The 18,082-nt window shown below is 52.2% G+C and overlaps 1 protein-coding gene across 1 annotated transcript; it reads right to left on the reverse strand.

Moving 5' to 3' along the window:
- LOC137158756 (cytochrome P450 2G1-like) lies at nt 1–7,303 on the reverse strand. The gene is given in 10 exon segments (XM_067556615.1): nt 1–1,512; nt 1,997–2,138; nt 2,352–2,539; nt 3,559–3,700; nt 3,976–4,152; nt 4,347–4,507; nt 5,397–5,546; nt 6,053–6,215; nt 7,003–7,209; nt 7,211–7,303. Coding segments are annotated over 10 exon segments (1,590 nt in total). The 5' UTR covers nt 7,289–7,303; the 3' UTR covers nt 1–1,330.
- Between the last annotated feature and the right edge of the window lie 10,779 nt (nt 7,304–18,082).

Consider the following 18,082-nt stretch of genomic DNA (forward strand, 5'->3'; position numbering starts at 1 on the left):
TCTTCTACAAACACATCATGTTTTTATTGTCTTTAATAAGCTGGGGGCTGAAATAGCTCCAAAGAGTGGGATAGGAAAAAAACCAAACCAATTAATACAAGATAACATAGCATACAATCAAATCCCGACTTTCCTTCTCTTGGCAGACGTAGGAAGGGTGCCAGACATTATAAACCCAGCACGTCTGGGACAATGTCCAGTGACAGCAGAGGGCCTCACCACAGAAACATCTGCCTACGCAAGTGGCCAGTGGACATGGAGTTAAAATTGCAGGTCAAGGGACCCCCACCGGGGCTCTCTGTTTTCCAGCAGCTTCATTGCGAGTATAAATCATGACACACAAACCCTGGCGGGAGCAGTTTAAGTGGTTCGGTTCACATCAGCTGCTAAGAACCCGCTGCGCTATTCTGACAGTGAGGGATCACCGCAGCACCCCTGGGCCAGGAGGGGGCGGCCTAGGAGTCAATGGGCACGTGCTGTCCGCCATATGGGCATCCTCTGACTGCCCCCAACGTGCAGCACACACCAGCCTTGGTGCTTTGGCCGTCTGGGATCTTGTCCCTAGTTACTGAGAACCGATGATTTCATGCACCCAGGCAGGTGTTGCTGCGGGCTTGCCTACACTTGAAATGCTTCAGCGTAGATGCTCCAGCAACGGGACAGCTGGGGGAGGGTCTCTTGTTGACGTATTTAATCCACCTCCCGGAGACGCAGAGCTAGGTCGGGGGAAGATTCTTCCTTCCACCTAGCACTGTCTGCATCGCCCCGCGCTGCGTTGCTCGGAGGGGTGGGGTTCACACACACACACCCCACCGAGCAACGTAACTCTTGGGAGCAGCCTTGGCCTGTGTCGGAGCAAGATCTCGGCTCCTTTGGCGGAAGGAGATCCTGGCCCTGCATTCTGTTCTCGCTCATGCTGGTGTAAATAAGGATTCGCTCCAAGGAAGTCAGGGCAGTTAAATCAGTGCCAGCCAGGCTCCCTCTCGCCCGGGGGCCTTCCTGGCCAACATGGATCTGGTGTGAGGGCCCTGCACCCACACTACTCACAGCCCTGGGTGTAGAGTATATAGCTCCCTGGCCCATAGGGGTGGATGAGGGGTGCAGTCAAGACACACTGCTCTGTGGCTATTCTCTGCCCCCCAGGGCCCATAAGGGGCAGAGCATGAGTCAGAGCAGCCCCAAGGCTGCTGTAACTGAACCCAGGGAGCTTAAAGCTACTTTAACTCCAGGAGCAGGAAGGGGGTAATGGAGAATCCATCCTATTCTGTTGCTGGTGGCCCCCGTCAGCCATGGTTTCTCAGACAGACGGGGGCCCTGCGCCTTGTCTCCCTCAACGAGGGACTATGCAGAGCTGGTAGAAGGGGGGGATGTTGGCAAAGCCGGTCTCCAGCGGAGTGGTGTCAATGTCCTTGGGGGCCATCAGGGGCTTCAGAGTGAAGCTCTGCAGGATGGTGGTGAAGAAAAGGAAGAGCTCCATGCGGGCCAGCGCCTCTCCCAGGCAGATCCGCTTCCCTACGAGTGACAAGAGGGAGGGGCACCGGGGTGAGCAAATTGTCGGCCGCATGGAGGCACCGGGGTGGGCAGGGAGGGGTCGGCTCACTCTCGGAGCAGGAGTGAAAATCTGCAACAGCCGGATGCAAACGCAGAGGGGATTCTTAGCACTAGAAAGGAAAAAGTCCAGCTCTGCAGAGGGGGGAACTGAACTTTGTGATTGTTATTCAGATTCCACCGTGCTTAGGTGCAGAGAGAGAGAGTGGGTGTGTGTTATGATAGATGGAGTGTGTACAGGGATAGATAGACAGACAGATGAGTGTGTATTAGAATAGACGGAGTGTGTAGGGGATAGACAGACAGACAGACAGACAGACAGAGTGTGGATTAGGATAGATGGAGTGTGTAGGGGATGGATGAATAGATAGATAATGTATGGGGGTGGATGGATGGACAGATAGATGCAGACACAGATGAGTGCGTATGGGGCGGATAGAGAGATTACCTGAGGAAAATGGCACGAACGCGTCATTCTTCTGGAAGCGACCATTCTCCTCCAGGAAATTCCCGGGGTTGAAGCTTTCTGGGTTTTTAAACTTTTTGGGGTCGTGCAGGACGGTGCTGAGCATGGGGTAGATCTCGGTGCCCTGGGAAGCAAAGCACGACGCGGTCAGAATGCACGCTGGCATTACGCAGGAGCAGCACCACTCAGCGGGAAGGTCTCAGGTAACCGAGAACGGGGCCAGATCCCCCGCTGCTGTACATGGCCCAGCTCCCCTGAGCCCATTTACACCAGCTGAGAATTGGACCCTGAATCTCCCCGACTTTGCCGCCTGCGCCCCTGCCTGCTCTCTCCCCACCTTGGGGATGGTGTAGCCTCTGAACTGGGTGTCCCGGATCACGGTGTGTGGCACATCCATGGGAATCAGGTCGCTGACCCGCTGGATCTCGTGGATAACGGCGTCCGTGTAGGGCATCTGGCTCCGGTCCTCGATGGCCGGGACACGATTCTGGCCGATCACCCGGTCGATCTCCTCGTGCAACTTTTCTGCCAACGACACCAACAGAGTTTACACCATGGTCTGGTGGATCCCATAAGCCGCTCAGGGGTGAGGAGTGTGGTGTTGAGCGGAATTCACCCCTGCACAGAGCGGTGGGCCCAAGGCACTGTTGCCTAATGGGCAGAGCACTGGACTGGACATAGAAGACCCAGATTTTCTTTCTGGTTCTGCAGCTGGCCTTGGGCTAGTTGGTGCCCTGCCCTGTGCCTCAGTTTCCATATAACAAGACTGACCTCCATTGCAAAGCCCTTTGAGATCTACTGATGAAAGTGATGTATAAGAGACAGGTGTGGTTAGCCCCACTGCCCGGCATATCTCCCATGAGAGCCTGGGAGACTGGCTCTCAGCACTACGGGAAGGCCTTGGGGTTAAAATGTTAGGCTGGGACCCGAGCACTCTGGGTTTGATTCCTGCCTCTGGGTGACCTCAGGTAAATGTCTTACCCTCTCCTTTCCCGCTCGGTAATAACTCTTCCTTGGGCTGCTTGGTGTGTCAGCTCACCGGCCTCCGTCTAAGGCTATGTCTACACTGCACACTCCGCTCAGGCTATGACTCAGGTTTGAGACCAACCCCCCTTTGTGTCCACACGCAAATCAGCCTGACTCGGGTCAGCGAGCACTCAGGGCCTGGGTCCTAGGAACCTGCTGGGTGGGTCAGAGTCTGACTCCCTCTGTGACTCAGGTCCAGCTCTGTCATTTTGCAGTGTGGCTGCAGCCCTGGCCACAGACCCGAGTCAGGATGGTGCAGTGCAGTACAGGGAGGCTAGCTGTGAGATCCGGGTCCAGCAAACCCAGGTGGATGCTCAAGCACAGGCTTGGAAACTCCAAGTCCAGAAGCCCAACCCACACCTGGGCTTAGTGCGCAGTGGAGACATATCCTAACTGCTACCGTAATGAGGATGTAAGCGGTGGCCAGGTCATTTGCTGACTCTTTGCACAGGAGCAAATTTCACCCTGTTTTTTAACCTTGTAATTCAGTTAACAAATTATTAGCTTTCCTTAGTTACCTAGGACCTCCGGGTGTTTCATTAGGAACAGGAAGCCATATCTCAGGGTGGAGCTGACAGTCTCCGTCCCGGCGAAGAACAAGTTGAGCGTGGTCAGCTCCAAGTTCTTGATGTTAAATTCACTGGCAGGGTTTTGCTTTTCCTTGGGAAAAATAAACATACGATAAAACATCGGCATGAGAATTTCCCCAGCCACAGGAAAAGCTGGTCTTAAAAATAGAGATTTGCAAAAATATTCCTATAGGAACTTTGCAAAATCAGTGTGCTGCTATTTTGTGGGGGGGAATCCTGGTATTTGTTGTTAGTGAATACACATGACTCTGGTCCTTTGTGACAATATCTGGTGGCCCTAGCATTGGGTTTACTCAAAGATCATCCCTGCCAGTCACTCAGTTCCCGCAGTTCACAGTTCTGTACCTTTTCCATTTGGACCAGGAAACAGTCAATAAAGTCCCGGGGAGAACTGGGATCCAGTGTTGCTTGGTTCTCCTTCACTCTCCTCTCAATAAACTTTCTCATGTCTTCAAGTATGTAGTAGATTTTAGTGTGAGGGCCAGGGAAATATTTGAGGAAACTCGCATACATGTCATAGAACTGAAAAGAGAAGGGACACACACAGAATAGCTTTTGGTCCACCCCCAGATGCAGACTGTCAGTTACGTCAATGTGAATTTGGACTCCCCTCAATAGAATTACTCTGGATTTGCTCTGGTGCCCCAGCACATGGTTATCTGCCGTAACCCAAGTGCAACAAAAACACCAACCGTTTAATTGCAAGCAGGACATACCTGTGACCAACGGGAGCTTATCTCCCGAAAGCTTTCGTTCATCATCTTCAGCAAGGAGAGAAATTCTTTGTCTTCATAGTCAAAGCGGTTGCCAAAGACGATGGAACAGATGACGTTGGAGACAGCCCGGCTCAGGAAGTAGGTTGGGTCAAAAGGTTCCGCTAGCGTATGTGGGGAGAGAAGGGAAAAGGGGTCGTGTGGTCAGAAGGGTAAGAGGAGCAGCTAACATTAAGTGAGCTTAGGAGCTGACTTGGATACTTCATAACTGTTCTAACAGGAATTGTTTTGGAGAACTTCCCTGGACTGTATTATGCACGAGGTCAGACTAGATCTTCAGAGTGACCTTGGACCCTTCTGACCTTGGAATCCATGATGCAATACGGAGAAGTGCCAAGTGGTTCAAAAGTGGGAAGTTTGCTACATGACTTTTTAAGCTATATCTATCTAGCCGAGTAGTTTCAGCCCAACATTTCTATGATTCTGTGGTGCAAGGGATCTCAAGAAACCATCTAGGCCAGCTCCCCCCATGCTGAGGTAGAAACAACTAAATCTAGACCATCCCTGGACAGCTGTTTGTCCAACCTGTTCTTCAAAACCTCCAGTGATGGGAATTCCACAGCTTCCCTAAACCACCTGTTCCATGGCTTAGCGATCCTTAGAGTTAGAACATTTTTCCTAATATCAAACTTAGATCTCCCTTGTTGCAGATTAAGCCCATTGTTTCTTGTTTTATGTCTTAGAGACATGGACAACAATTGATCACCATCCTCTTTGTAACAGCCCTCCACAGATCTGAAGACTGTTCTCAGGTTTCCTCCCTCTTCAATCTTCTTTTCTCAAGTCTAAACATGCCCAGATTTTTGTTTCTTGGGGTTCTTTTAATATCCCTCTGTGTGTGGATGAAATTCAAAATGGGTGAAATTCACCCCCGGTGCAGAGAAACAGCCCAGACCACACAAGTCCTCAAACCAGGGCTTACGGGGGATTTGAAAGGTACGTAGGCTGGACCCATCCCCCCTGGGTGGGGTAAGTGCTACTAATTTGAGTCACCTTTTGTGTTTCTAAAGGTCTCCAGCAGAAACTGGGCCTCTTCCTGGATCCGCTCCTCGATGCTTTTCTTCCCCATCCCAAAATTCCGCAGGACAGTGAGGGAGAATCGGCGCAGCTGCCGCCACCGCTCCCCATTGGCAAAAACCACCCCTAGAGGAAGAAAACAGTTTTCAACTCAGGAAGCAAAACTGCAATTGAAATTAGCAAGGGGCAGCACCCAGGCTGGCTCTGCCTGAGTGGGAGGGTGGTTAAGGGACAAAACAGGGATGCAGAAGTCAGGGATTCAAGTCCCACCAATGGGCCAGTGATGCAACATTGCACTAACCCAGCCCGACTGCATGGTTTAAATTGAGCTTAGGGTTAGTTTGCCTTGGCTGGCGGATGCAAAGCTTGCAGTGAATCTGGACATGTGAGGGTGTGAGAGAAAAGGGAAACCCACATGGTTATTGGGAATACTTTAGTATTGTGGTTCTCCTGATACCCTGAGAAGTTCTTCAGCATGTCAAGTTGTGAAATCCTGTTAGCAAAAGCTGAAACTGGTTCAGATCTGGAGCTGGTGTCATTCCACGCAAATCAGTGGAAGTTACATCAGTTTAGACCAGCCGGGGATCTGGCCCTTTAAGTCTGTTGACTATCGCATGTTGACTGCTCCTCACCAAAGTCGTGAAAGTTCTTCTCTACAGTTGGCACGAGTGCTCTCCCGCTGAACTCCTCGGCTTGGTCCACCAGTGCTTCCTTCACCGCCTCGTGCCCGCACAGAACCACGATGGGTTTGGATCCGAAATAGACCGTGAACACCGGCCCGTACTTTTCACTCAGCTGTATAGGAAATCAACAGAACAGGGGACTGTTCCGCACCTTTGGCCTAGAGAGTCTGACTGCCCAGGGGAATGATCAGAGGTGGTCGGGAAATGGGAACTGTTTCCAAGGAAAAAGTCGACTTTGTTTCAAAAAAACAAAAAGCAAAACCTTTTTAGTTTTGTTTTTGACTACCGAAAATTCCATTCCCCTTCCCCCTGAAAAAAACCTGCCCAAACCAGAACCAATCACAGCTGAAAACAGAAACATTTTTGGGTTGAAATGGAATTTTTTGGGGCCCAAAACCTGGAAAAAAAGTTTGCACTGAAAACTGACAAAAACTGAAAAATTCTTGGCTGAAAACTGCCAGAAGTCACCTACTACAGGACAGACCCAACAAGGAAAACAACAGAATGCCACTGGTGAGCACCTACAGCCCCCTACAGCAAAGTGCCTATGGCGATTGTTTCATCACTAGACAGATAGAGGGGCAGGTGAATTAGTTTAGATTAGATTAGATAAAATAGATAGGTAGGTAGATAGATAGATAGATAGATGTGCATGGAGCTGGCTAGCTGGCTAGCTAGAGGGGCATGCATGGGGCTGGCTAGCTAGATGGTGTGTACGGGGCCGGACAAAGAGTTAGATGGAAGGGTGTATGGGGATGGATAGAGGGATAGCTAGACGTGTATATAAGGATAGACAGACAGATTTTCAAAGAAAATTGCCTTTCTAGAAGCTGGCTCCTGGCATGTTCTTCATTCAGAGTCACAACTGGTCAGTAGTGGTGACTCTTTCCGTGACTCACCTTCTCGAATGATTTTAGAGTTTCTCCAATCTTCATTTGCAGGAAGTTCCCAATCAGCGGGAGGGGAGTGGGACCGGGGGGGAGGTTTTTATAGCGAGACGGCTTTTTCCAGGCTGCGACGACAATGAGGCAACACACATAGATGCCCAGGAAGATGGCAATGGCTCCAGCCAGCTCCATGGTGTGTGGCGTCACTTGATCTGTCGCTGCTCTTCTGAAGTGTGGTTTGCCACTGCCAGCCCAGAATATATTTACTCCAGGTCAAGTCTGATCCTGCCTTCTGCATTACATAACAGCCCTGGGCAAACACTTCTCTAATCCACCAGTCACATGCCCAATCATTATTGTCTTGTTTGTCAACGTTGTGAAAGCCTCTGGAGCCAGGGGCGTGTGTGTTGACAGATACCCCGGGCCAATGCATGCCTACCCATAACCAGTTGGGCTGCAACGGTGCCAACGCACCAGCTATGTTTTCTTTCCAGTGGGAACAGGATGGATGCCTTGCGCTCTGCATCTTTCATGCTGCTCTGAATGAAAAGCGATGCCAGGGGGCCAAGGATGTTGGGGAGGGTACAGGGGCCGGTGCACGGAGCTGGGAGGGGTTGGAGGATGCTTAGTCATCCTGTGGGAATGGGGCCAAGTCATTCACTCAGGCCAGTGCACAGGACCAGCGGTGCCCCTTCCTCCCCTCTCTCCAAACGCACAAAAGTCCAACTCAGCCTGGGACACAAAAATGTCGATAAAAGTCAGTGAAAGCTGAGGCCAGCTCGGCTGGTACCAAGTGGGATGTTTTAGGGTAAAAATGCAATGCTAAGGGCTCCTAGGGGAGTCACAGGTTCCCGTGGCGAGGGCCCAAGCACCTACAGAATTGGGACAAAAAGTTTGCGGCTGAAAACACTGAAACGTCTTGGAATTAGCCGAGCAGGTTGAGGCTCAGATTTGGGATCTACAGATTTCAGCTTGTTTAGTATCACGGCCAACGTCCTGTTCAAAAGCCTTTAAATCAGTGGTTCCCAACCTGTGGCCTGGGGGTCAAAAGGGCTTTCAAAGTGGCCCTTGACTCCCCTCCTGCTCGCTACAGAAGGGAGCCGCTGCCTAAGGACCCAGGCGGAGTGCGTTTCCCTGGGGCCAAAAGACCAGTGCAGGCTCCTTGCTGCAGCCAAGGGGACGGGAGATCAGCGCTTCCCTCCCCCCGGCTGTAGCAGGGAGCACGGCAAAGCGCTCCACCTGGGTCCCTAGGTGCTGGGGCTCCTGCTGTGTTAGGCAGATGTTTCATGTACCCTTCCTCGATTGTAAATAAAGAAATGACAACGTTAAACTCCATCTTGGATTTAGAAGCCATTTTGGAATTGGCCTCAGGCAGGCAGGATGCTAACACTTGGCAGGCTGCCAGCAGGTGAAGTCTGCCCGGTGACAGCAAAAGGCGGGAAAATCCCAGCAGCGGATTGGCTAAGATCAGCCCCTGGGAAGCTATTTAAGGCAGGGAGTGCCAGGGCAAGGGGCTGCCCATCTGAGTGGGAGCCTGGTGAGGTAACGGTACTGTGCACGGCTACGGACCGAGGAGGAGAAGCAGACGGGGCTAGGAGGAGAAGCAGACGAAGCCGACTTACCTGGAGAGAGCCGGTTCCAGCAAAGGAGACCGTGACCAGCACAACCTGGGTGGGAGAGAAAAGAAACAGTAAATACCAGCGCGGGCTGAGGGGACCAGAGGGGGGTTGTGTTCTAAGGTACTGGGCCTGGGGTTCACTCCCCATCCCTATTCTCGACAGCAGTGTTAATTGTGATTGTTGTGTTAAGTGGGAGCGTGGATTTCAACACGCCCCCAGTTAAAGCTGTTTGTTCGCACTTCACTGGCTGTCAGTCTCTGTCAGTTCGCCCGGTGACAGCTCCGGTCATCAGGTCAAACGAATGAGGGAACCACATTTGGACTCACAATTTGGTGACCACGAAGGGACCCTGAAGTGAATTGACTAACACTGGATTGGATTTTTGGGCGGATTGTTGTGTTACACTGGGGAGTTGAGAGCAGACACCAGCTGCGCAGGAGGGTCCCTAAGGCTAAGGAAAGCTGTCGACTCAGCAGTCGGGCTGAGGCAGACCTTTGAGGACAGCGTCCTATGGCAAGGGTTGTCCCGGGAAGGTACCGTGCTGAGGTGTCAGCCAAAGGGAACCACCCGACCCGCTGGTCGAGAAGGCTGGTCTGGGCCTTGCAGAAAGCAGACCTCGAGGAGGGGTGCCACAACCTGAGAAGGGAACCTCAGCCGCGTTTTGACTGGGGAGGCAAGCAGGTTGCTTGAAGGGAAACAGGCAACAACCATCGTTTGGGCCAGCCTAGCTGCTGGCAGAGCTGCAAGTGGAGCAGCTGCAGCAGCAAGAGGAGCAGGGACGCTCCGTGAGCGAGGAGCAGAGCGCTCAGAGCCTACGCTAGCCAGGAAGGTAGGTAGTGCAGGGAGATAGTGCGGTGAAAGCCGCCGAAGAACCGACCGGTACCATGAGTGGAACTCGCAAGTTCGGAGCGAGCGGCTGGAACCAGCCAATAAAGAAAGTCTGGACTCCTGTCTCCATGTTTTAGGGAAGGGGAAAAATCCCTGGGAGGCGGGGTTGTTCAGAGGGGCCACAGCATAGGAGGATCTGTGCAGCCATTGGGAGGACTTTATGGCGGGAAGGCCGCGTCCTTCAAAAAAAAGAAAAGAAAAGGGCTCTGTGGTACGGGTTGGATGTGGTTGCTCACAAGCTAGCCACCGTAGTGAACGAGCTGACGTGCCGAGTGGCCCAGCTCTTGGGGGAGGTTGGTTTACATGAAGCTCGTATTACCAAGCTGCTGAAAGAGCAGGAATTACAAGCAGCCGAGCTGGCAAGACGAGAAGAATGGTCCAGGGTAAAGGACCTGACACAGGCTACCCAGCTGAACAAGCTGGAGGTGCAGGTCACGGGTTTGACAGACTCTCAGCAAGAGAGAAAGAAGTCAGGAGACTGACTGCAAACTTGGAAGAGTCAGGGGCGGCAGTAAAGTGGCTCCTGAGAGATCAAGGAGGGGCACAGGGCAGGGGCAGGTCACTCCTTGTGTGAAAGGAGAATCGCAGCCCTGTCACTTGAATTGAAGAAAACTAAGGGGATAATTAGGAGCAAACGGAGGCATCCTAAGTCGACCACCAGCCCCAGGTCAAGCAGTGAGCTTAGCTCCAGCTTATTAGAGGAAGTTCCTGTGAGAAGGAACAGTGATTTAGTGGTGCCATCAGCCCCAAGGGAGAGCCCCCGAGAGGAGGCAGATGTGGAGAGGGTGCGGCCCAGTAGCCTGAAAGTGATCCCCATGAATCCAGATGAAGGGAGCCACTGCCTAAGGACCCAGGTGGAGCATGTTTCCCTGGGGCTAAAAGACCGGTACAGGCTCCTTGCTGCAGCCAAGGGGACAGGAGATCAGCCCTTCCCTCCCCCTGGCTGTAGCAGGGAGCACAGCAAAGTGCTCCGCCTGGGTCCCTAAGTGCTGGGGCTCCTGCTGGAGCCAGAGGGAGGGGAACACTGATCTCCTGTCCCTGGCTGCAGAAGGGAGCCACTGCCTAGGGAGCCAGGTGGAGCGTACAGGGCTACAGGACACATGTGGTTTCCCTGCTGCAGCCAGGGAGACAGGAGATCAGCGAGGGGGCAGCCTCCTCACTGAATTCCTTCCATCTGACTGCAGTGGGGTGGGAGGGGGGCTGCATGCAGAGACTGGTGGCCCTTCAGGGTTGTAAACATGACATCTGTGGCCCTTGAGCTGAAAAGGTTGGGAACCACTGCTTTAAATATACATGGCAGAGGTGCGGGGGGGGGGGGAAGGGGGGGGAGGGTTCAAACACTGGAAATGTAATGTAGCAAGTAAGGCTTGTGTTTTAACAACATCTCTTGTTCCCTTTCCCTTTAGCTGGACAGAACCCATTCGCTGGCAGGCCTTTAGACAAGGTGGGGCAGGTGATATCTGTTATTGGACCGGCATTTGCTGCTGGAGGATGGGACACGTTTCCAGCTGCACAGAGCTCTTCCTTGGCTCTGGTGAAGGTAGCCTGTGCCCCGCCTTGTATTGAGTTCAGATGTTCGGGTTACCTTTCTCCGTGCCCCAGAAAAGCTCTGTGTAGCTCAAAACGTGTCTCATCTGCTGGCAGACGCTGGTGCAATAACAAATGTCACATGACCTGCCTTAGCTGTCAGTCAGTCATATTTTAGTGCATCTATCTATCTATCCATTAACCGTTGTTCACTATCTATCCCCGTATACTCTTCTTTATCTATCTATTCATCCATCTTCCCTATAAACACTCGTCTGTTTGTCCAGCCTCATATACACCCCTCTATCTATCCATCCGTCCTTTCATCTTTTCCCATATACACCCCTTTCTCTCTGTCCATCCATCCATCCCCATATATATGCCTCTATCCATCCTGTAGAAAGGCAATGTGGCCTTCCTCAGAGCCTGGGCCCGATGAAGGGTCGTGACACCGCTACTGGACAGAACCAGGCCCTTCAGGCCAAGTCACCAGGAAGCAGAGGGGCAGAGCCAGGACCGGGGAGGGAAATATAAAAGGCCGGCCGAGCAGCTCAGTCAGGGGGAAGCTGCTGCTGTAGGCAGACAGGTCTTTCCAGAGGCTGCAGTCTGGGCCTGACCGAGGCCCTGTGGTGGTTTGGAACAACCACCCACCGACCGGAGCCTGCCCAGGCTGCCAGGCCCTAGTAGCTGGGAGCCTGTAAGGCCGGGGGCCTTAGACTATTTTGCCTGCCCTGCCCGCTTGAGGACCAAGGGCTATTGACTCCTTCACCAGTCCTGCACGGCTTAAGGGCCGGGGGCTGTACACTGCTTTGCTCGCACCGCCTGTGGGAAGGCCGAGGGGCTATCGACTGTTTTGTCTGCTCTGCCCCTCAGACTGTTTACCAGCCCCGCCCGATTTGAGGGCCGGGGGCTATAGAACACTGGTACTTGCCTGCCCCGCTTGAGTGCTGGAGGCCACACTTTGCCTGCCCGCCCTGCCTGAGGGCCAGGGCAATAGACTGCTCTCCCGCCCCACCTTCTGGAAGGCGGGGTCAGGGACTCATTGTCAGCCCTGCCGTACGTGAGGGCCAGGGGGCTACTGACTACAAAGTAAGTCCACCTCGCCAGAGGCCGGGGCTACAGACTCATAATCTGCTGGACTTATTCCCCTAGACCAAGGCGCTGGGGTCTTCCTTGGAGCCTGGGCCCAAGGAAGGGTCACGACGCCCAGCTGGACCATGCCACCAACCTACACATCCCCATATATATGCCTCTATCTATGCACCCATCCTTCCTTTCCCATATACACCCCTCTTTCTCTCTGTCTGTCCGTCCTTCTGTCCCCACATGCCCCTATCTGTCAGAAGCAGTTATACCACCACTCAGGGTGTAGATGAAATTCAAAATGGGTGAGCTTCACCCTCTCTGTTGGCAAATACCACCCCCAGAGGACGAAAATGGGTTTTTAACTCAGGATGAAAAATGACAACAGACATTTGCAAAGAACAGCAGCCTGGCCAGCTCTGCTGGGGAGGGCAGGTGGGCTAGAAAGGGGTTAAAATCCCAGCTCTGTCCAGTGACGCAAAGTGATCGGATGATTGAATTGGGTGTAGGGCTGGTTTTGCATTGGTCCCTGGTGTACTGCAGGTTGAATTCTCCTCACCAAAGCCCTTAACAGTCCGCAGCTGTCCTCAACTGCTGAACATCTTGGCATGGGCCATCAGGGCTTCCTTCATTGCCTCGTGCCCGCATAGAATCACAATGGCTTGGGATCTGAAATAGACCATGATCACTGGACCATACTTTTCACTCCACTCTTCAGGAAACTTTTCACTCAGCTCTGTTGCATCCTTGGATGGGGCGTGAGCAAAGGTGGTCAGAAAATGGGAACTTTTCCCATGGAAAATGTCGAGTTTTTGTCAAAACACTGGGATACCAACCTTTTTTGTTTGTTTGTCTGTTTTCGGCAACTGGCTGAAAAATGAAAGATTTGGCTGAAAACAGAATTTTTTTTGGCCGAGACCTGACATTTTTTTTTTGTACCCAAACCTGCAGAAAACAGGGGTGATGCCAGATTGTCTTTATGAACTCGCTAGACAGACCCATAATGAATAATGGCTCTAAAAAGTCACAGCTAACTCTCCAGCAACTAACATCATCTCTGCCTTGCCTAGCGCATGCTTGAGATTGTTACTGTTACTTTAACTGCTTGGAGATGCCCAGACTTTATTGCTGAGGGTCATATGAAACTCATTAGCCCAGTGAGAGAACTGCACATCTGGACTGAGAAATACAGATCTGTGTGGCGATTTGACAAATACACAGATATGTATGGCAATTGATATAAACATAGGCTGCCAGTCGGGTGTGCTTGGGTACAGCCAGTCAGACACCAGGCAGATGGGTGTGCCTGATGTCAGACATTCCAAAAACAGTCTCCTCCGCAGAAGCCGGTGCTTGCCCCATTCTTTATCAGTCACAGCCGGACGGTCGTAGCAACCCTCTTCAGCAGACCTCAGCTCATCTTCTTCAGTAACTGGAGGGTTTCTCCCTATTTCATCTGCAGGAAGTTCCTGATCAGCCAGGGGGGGGGGAGGGGGGGGGGGGAGTGGACCCTGAGGGCAGGTTTCCCTGGTGAGACCTCTTTTTCCCCCGGCAGAGGTGACAACGAGGCAAGACACATAGATGGCCAGGCCGAGAGCGATGGTGGATGCGGTGACTCGTTCAGCTGCTGTTCTCTTGGAGGGTTGTTTGCCAGCCCCGAATGCCCAGATATCAATTTGTACCAGGTAGGCACTGCCCTCCACATTGCTTAACCCACCCGTCGCACCCGCACAATCTCCTCTTTGGTCATCAACCTTGGGAAAACCTCCTGGTGCAGGGGACACGGGTGTTTGCAGATCTCCGCGACCAAAGCACCCCTCATCAGCCAGCCACATTGCAATGGGGTCACAAGACCACCTTTTTCTTTCCCGTTTTGAACATGGCGGTTGCTTTGCTCTTTGTTCTGCTCCCAATTCAAATTGATGCCGTGGGGCAGACGGTGTCTAGCTCCCTCCCACCCCTCCTGCAGATTCAGCAGGACACCCAAGGCAGTGGTAACGTGGATGGGGAATGCTGGCCCAAAAGGAGAGAGACGGGCTGGGAAATGGCCTTGTCCTGTCCTAAACCAGCTGGTGGAATTGCCCAAGGCCTGTGGCACGTTCATCCATGTTGGGAAAGGTCAGAGCTGCAGCATGATGCAAGCCCATGTCCCCTCTGCTTTGGCTGGATCCCTGCCCAGTGCTAAAGAGTGCATCCTGCTCCTTCCAAAGGAGTGTTCAGATCCGTGCCTTCTTGCTGCCCCGGGGCTATGCTACAATGCTTGGGCAGCCACCTCTGCAACCCTCCCCAGCACTGCACTGACCCGTCCAACACGAAAGGTGTTTCAGAGGCGCAGCATGGTCGTAGCAACCATGGACGGATGTCCCTGGGGGTTGTGTGCACGCGGCACTTATGAAATTCAGTCAGGCTTTCGTTTTCAGGGTGTCGGTCTAATGGCTACGGCGCTGCCCCCAGAGTTGAAGGATCTGGGTTTTCTTCCTGGGTTTGCCACTGACCTGGGGTGAGTCATTTATCACCTCTTTCCCTGCCCCCCTTTTGTCCATATGGACAGCAAGCTCTCCGCGGTGGGGAGTGTCTCTTCCATGTGCATACGCTGTGCCCAGCAGCCCAGAGCCAAGGTTTTGTGAGCTCTTCTAGATGCAAGGAACAAATGTAGCACAAAAGAAAGATTAGAATCGTCACCGTTTAGCTCAAGGGGCCACAAGTTGGGGATCCGGCCATTAAATTCTGCCTAGTCACCCTTGTAACTTCAGGATTACAGCAACCTGCTTTTCCCTTTTCTTGTTAATCGGTTCACCTTTAATCTCCTTCTTATCAACGATCTGATTGCACGTTAAATTCATCGGTTAATAAATGACTGAAGGACGAGAGTGAACTTTAGCAAGTACTGAACTGCGTTGACACCTATGGAGCTTGGAACACCATCGCCAGGTCATGCTCAATTCAATCTTCAACAAGCTACTTCTGCTTCAATCTGGCAGGAGCCCATTGGATGCAGCAGTGGGATTCTGTCTAGGGAGGCCAGCACATTGGGCTAGGTACTCTGTTGGTGTAAAGTGCAGTTACACCGAGTCACACCAGCTGGGGAATCAGGCCCTGAGAGTTGTTATCAGTTTAGCTACTTGGCTGGTTATGAAATCAACTGGGAACTGTCACCAGGTTTGCTGCTAAGCTGTTTGTAGCTTGTAAACATCCAGTCAGTGTTCTGATAGGACAACGGGTCCTCTCGTGAAAGGGAGGCCAGCCAATCACAAAAAGGAACAAGTTTACAGAATGCAGCGGCCCTCGTGCTAAAATTCATGGGGCTTGCAAACATTTTCACTAGTAGCCAGCGACGGTCCGCTGGCAACTAGGGCAACCCATAGCATTCAATCTAAGCATGGTTGCATCTAACCCGTGGATAGTTATGAATTGTTATCAGTATTGTAGTGTCTATAGCAGTGTTTCTCAATTAAATTTGACCACGGAACCCTTTTGAACTCAATAAATAATTGCAGAACCCCCCAAACTCTTAACAGTATTTTTACATATGGGGCCAAAAAAAATGTCGAAATAAGCAAATTATATACAAACAACTAGGTCAGCGTTTCTCTATTAAATATAAATTAAATTACACTTACACTCGATATCCTCCGCCGAAAAATCCGGGACATCTTCCCTTTCTCGGCAGCGCGGAGAACAGCTGCTTGCGGCGGCGCAGAGAACAGCTGCTCGCGGAACCCCAACAGTGTTCCCGCAGAACCCCAGGGTTCCACGGAACACCAATTGAGAAACACTGGTCTATAGGCTTCAACTGAGACTGGGCACAGTACAGTCAGGGAATGAGAAACTGCCCGTGTCCAGAAGAGCCTACAGCCTAAATGTAGGGTGTGAGAGGAAACTGAGGCACAGAGCAGGGAACTGACACAAATTGCACCTCCAACTGCCTCTTCCCCCTGGCTTTTTCTGCACCAGCTCAGTAATAAGATCCAGTCAGGGAGGCGGAATTGACTGAAAACATACTGCATCGCCAACAAAACCAACGGGGGGGAGGGAGTGGGAGAGTTACATATCTGTATTGCTATGATGATCAATACCCCTCGCCCGGCAACATACAATTCAAGAGGCATGGGTCCTACACATGCCTATCACAATGTGGAAAGTACCTCATCCACCACACTACATGGCCCAACTCCACCCCTGCAGGTGAAACCAGACACTCATTGCACTCCGGAATGAAATCCCACAGAAAAACGAGAAAAGACAGAAACACCCCAGCACCTGTGGGCGTGCATTTGTACCGAAGCACTCACTTCAGATCTGACCTCTCAGGCCTTGTCCTCCAAGGGAACCTGCATGACACCCTCAAAAGACGAGTCTAGGAGCTTCATTTCAGAATTGTGCTAGCCACCATATCTGAATAGACACACTGGATTTACGGGTCTTTACCACAATCTGTAACCCACCAACTCTGCTTCCTCCAGTTACCTGCACTTTACCCTGAGTGGTCTCTTGCAACATGTTAACTCCGTATCTATCCCACCCTTGCGAAGGACTTGCTGAAGCCCTGGGCATAACTAGCCATGGGAACCAAAGGCTGTGAATCAGAGCAGAATTGGCTTTGGCAGAATAGCAAGCTCCTGGCCAGAGAAGAGGATGCAAAACCACAAGTTACTATGTAAACACATTATTAAGAGATGGTGCAAGAGCAACCTGACCCCTTGTAAGATAAGCAGGGGATGACAGGATAATGGATGAGGATGTTTTGTTTGAACTAGCAGGTCCCAGGAGAAGGGTGGTAACCAACAACACCTGGATTGTGTTACATATCTTATTTGTTCCAGTGCATAAAAGGAGAAGTCCTAGAAAGGGCATCTTTGTACCGGCCAGTGGGACAGGACACTGGTGTCGTGACTGAACCTTTACCTCTATCACAGGCATACCTGGGCAGTGTCCCTGTGACCGAGAGCAAACCAGGGCCATCAGATGCCTCAAGAATTGGCCCTACCCCATGCATTTGTCACACCAGACTGGTGACCATACCAGGGGGTTCTAGGCCAGTGTAACAGCACATCAGAGCACACCCACTTTGCACTCTCACAGCCCACCCGGTGCAAACAGACAGGGTAGCTGGTTGCATGGCTGCCACTACACAAAGAGCCTTGCGGTGACCTGGGCTGGGACGATGTTAGCCCCTGGAGCGGGGGGATCGGGTTCTGTCACTTTGCTGCTTCTCGTCTGTCTCAGGGACTTGGTGGATTCTTCTCTGCCCTTGGCTGAGGAAACCTCACCTAGTCCTTCCCCAACCGCTGCTCGTTAGTGCCCATCGACATGAGCAAGGGCAGAATCTATCCTGGGTCCCGACCTCAGCAGCTGGCTCCAGAAAGTGGGGGAATGACGCCAGCTGGCCTCATCCATCGTGCACAACTAGCAACAGAACCCAGGAGTCCTGGCCCACCCTGCTCTAACCACTAGCCCCCACTCCATTCCCAGGGCCAGGGATAGAATCCACAAGCCCTGGATCCCAGCCCCCTCCACCCCGCACTAAGGACTAGGTCCCACTCTCCTCCAGAGCCTGGGATAGAACCCAGATTCCTGGCTCTCAGCCCATCCCTGCTCTAACCACTAGCCCCCACTCCATTTCCAGAGCCAGGGATAAAACCCAGGAGTCTTGGCTCCCAACCTCCCCTGCTCTAACCACTAGACACCACTCCCCTCCCAGAGCTGGGGATGGAACCCAGGCATCCTAAAGCCAGATGGCCATCATTCAGAGACAATGAAGAGGGCCCAGTGACACTTCATCTCTCAGTTCCCTGGCTTGAGGCTGTCACTTTTTAACTGGCACCCATGCGTAGGATATAGCATAACAACAACAAGTTGCCGGTGTTTGCCCAGAGCCCCCTGCCCCGGAGGGTTCTGACTAGTTCGACGTCATTAAAAAACAAAAAACGGGCCCACTCCCCAGCTGGCGGCAATCCCCATTGTTCCATTGGCAT

Source organism: Emydura macquarii, unplaced genomic scaffold (genome assembly GCF_026122565.2).
Source record: "Emydura macquarii macquarii isolate MOO-44397 ecotype Brisbane River unplaced genomic scaffold, CSIRO-AGI_Emac_v2 contig_1790, whole genome shotgun sequence".
NCBI classification, from domain to species: domain Eukaryota; kingdom Metazoa; phylum Chordata; order Testudines; family Chelidae; genus Emydura; species Emydura macquarii.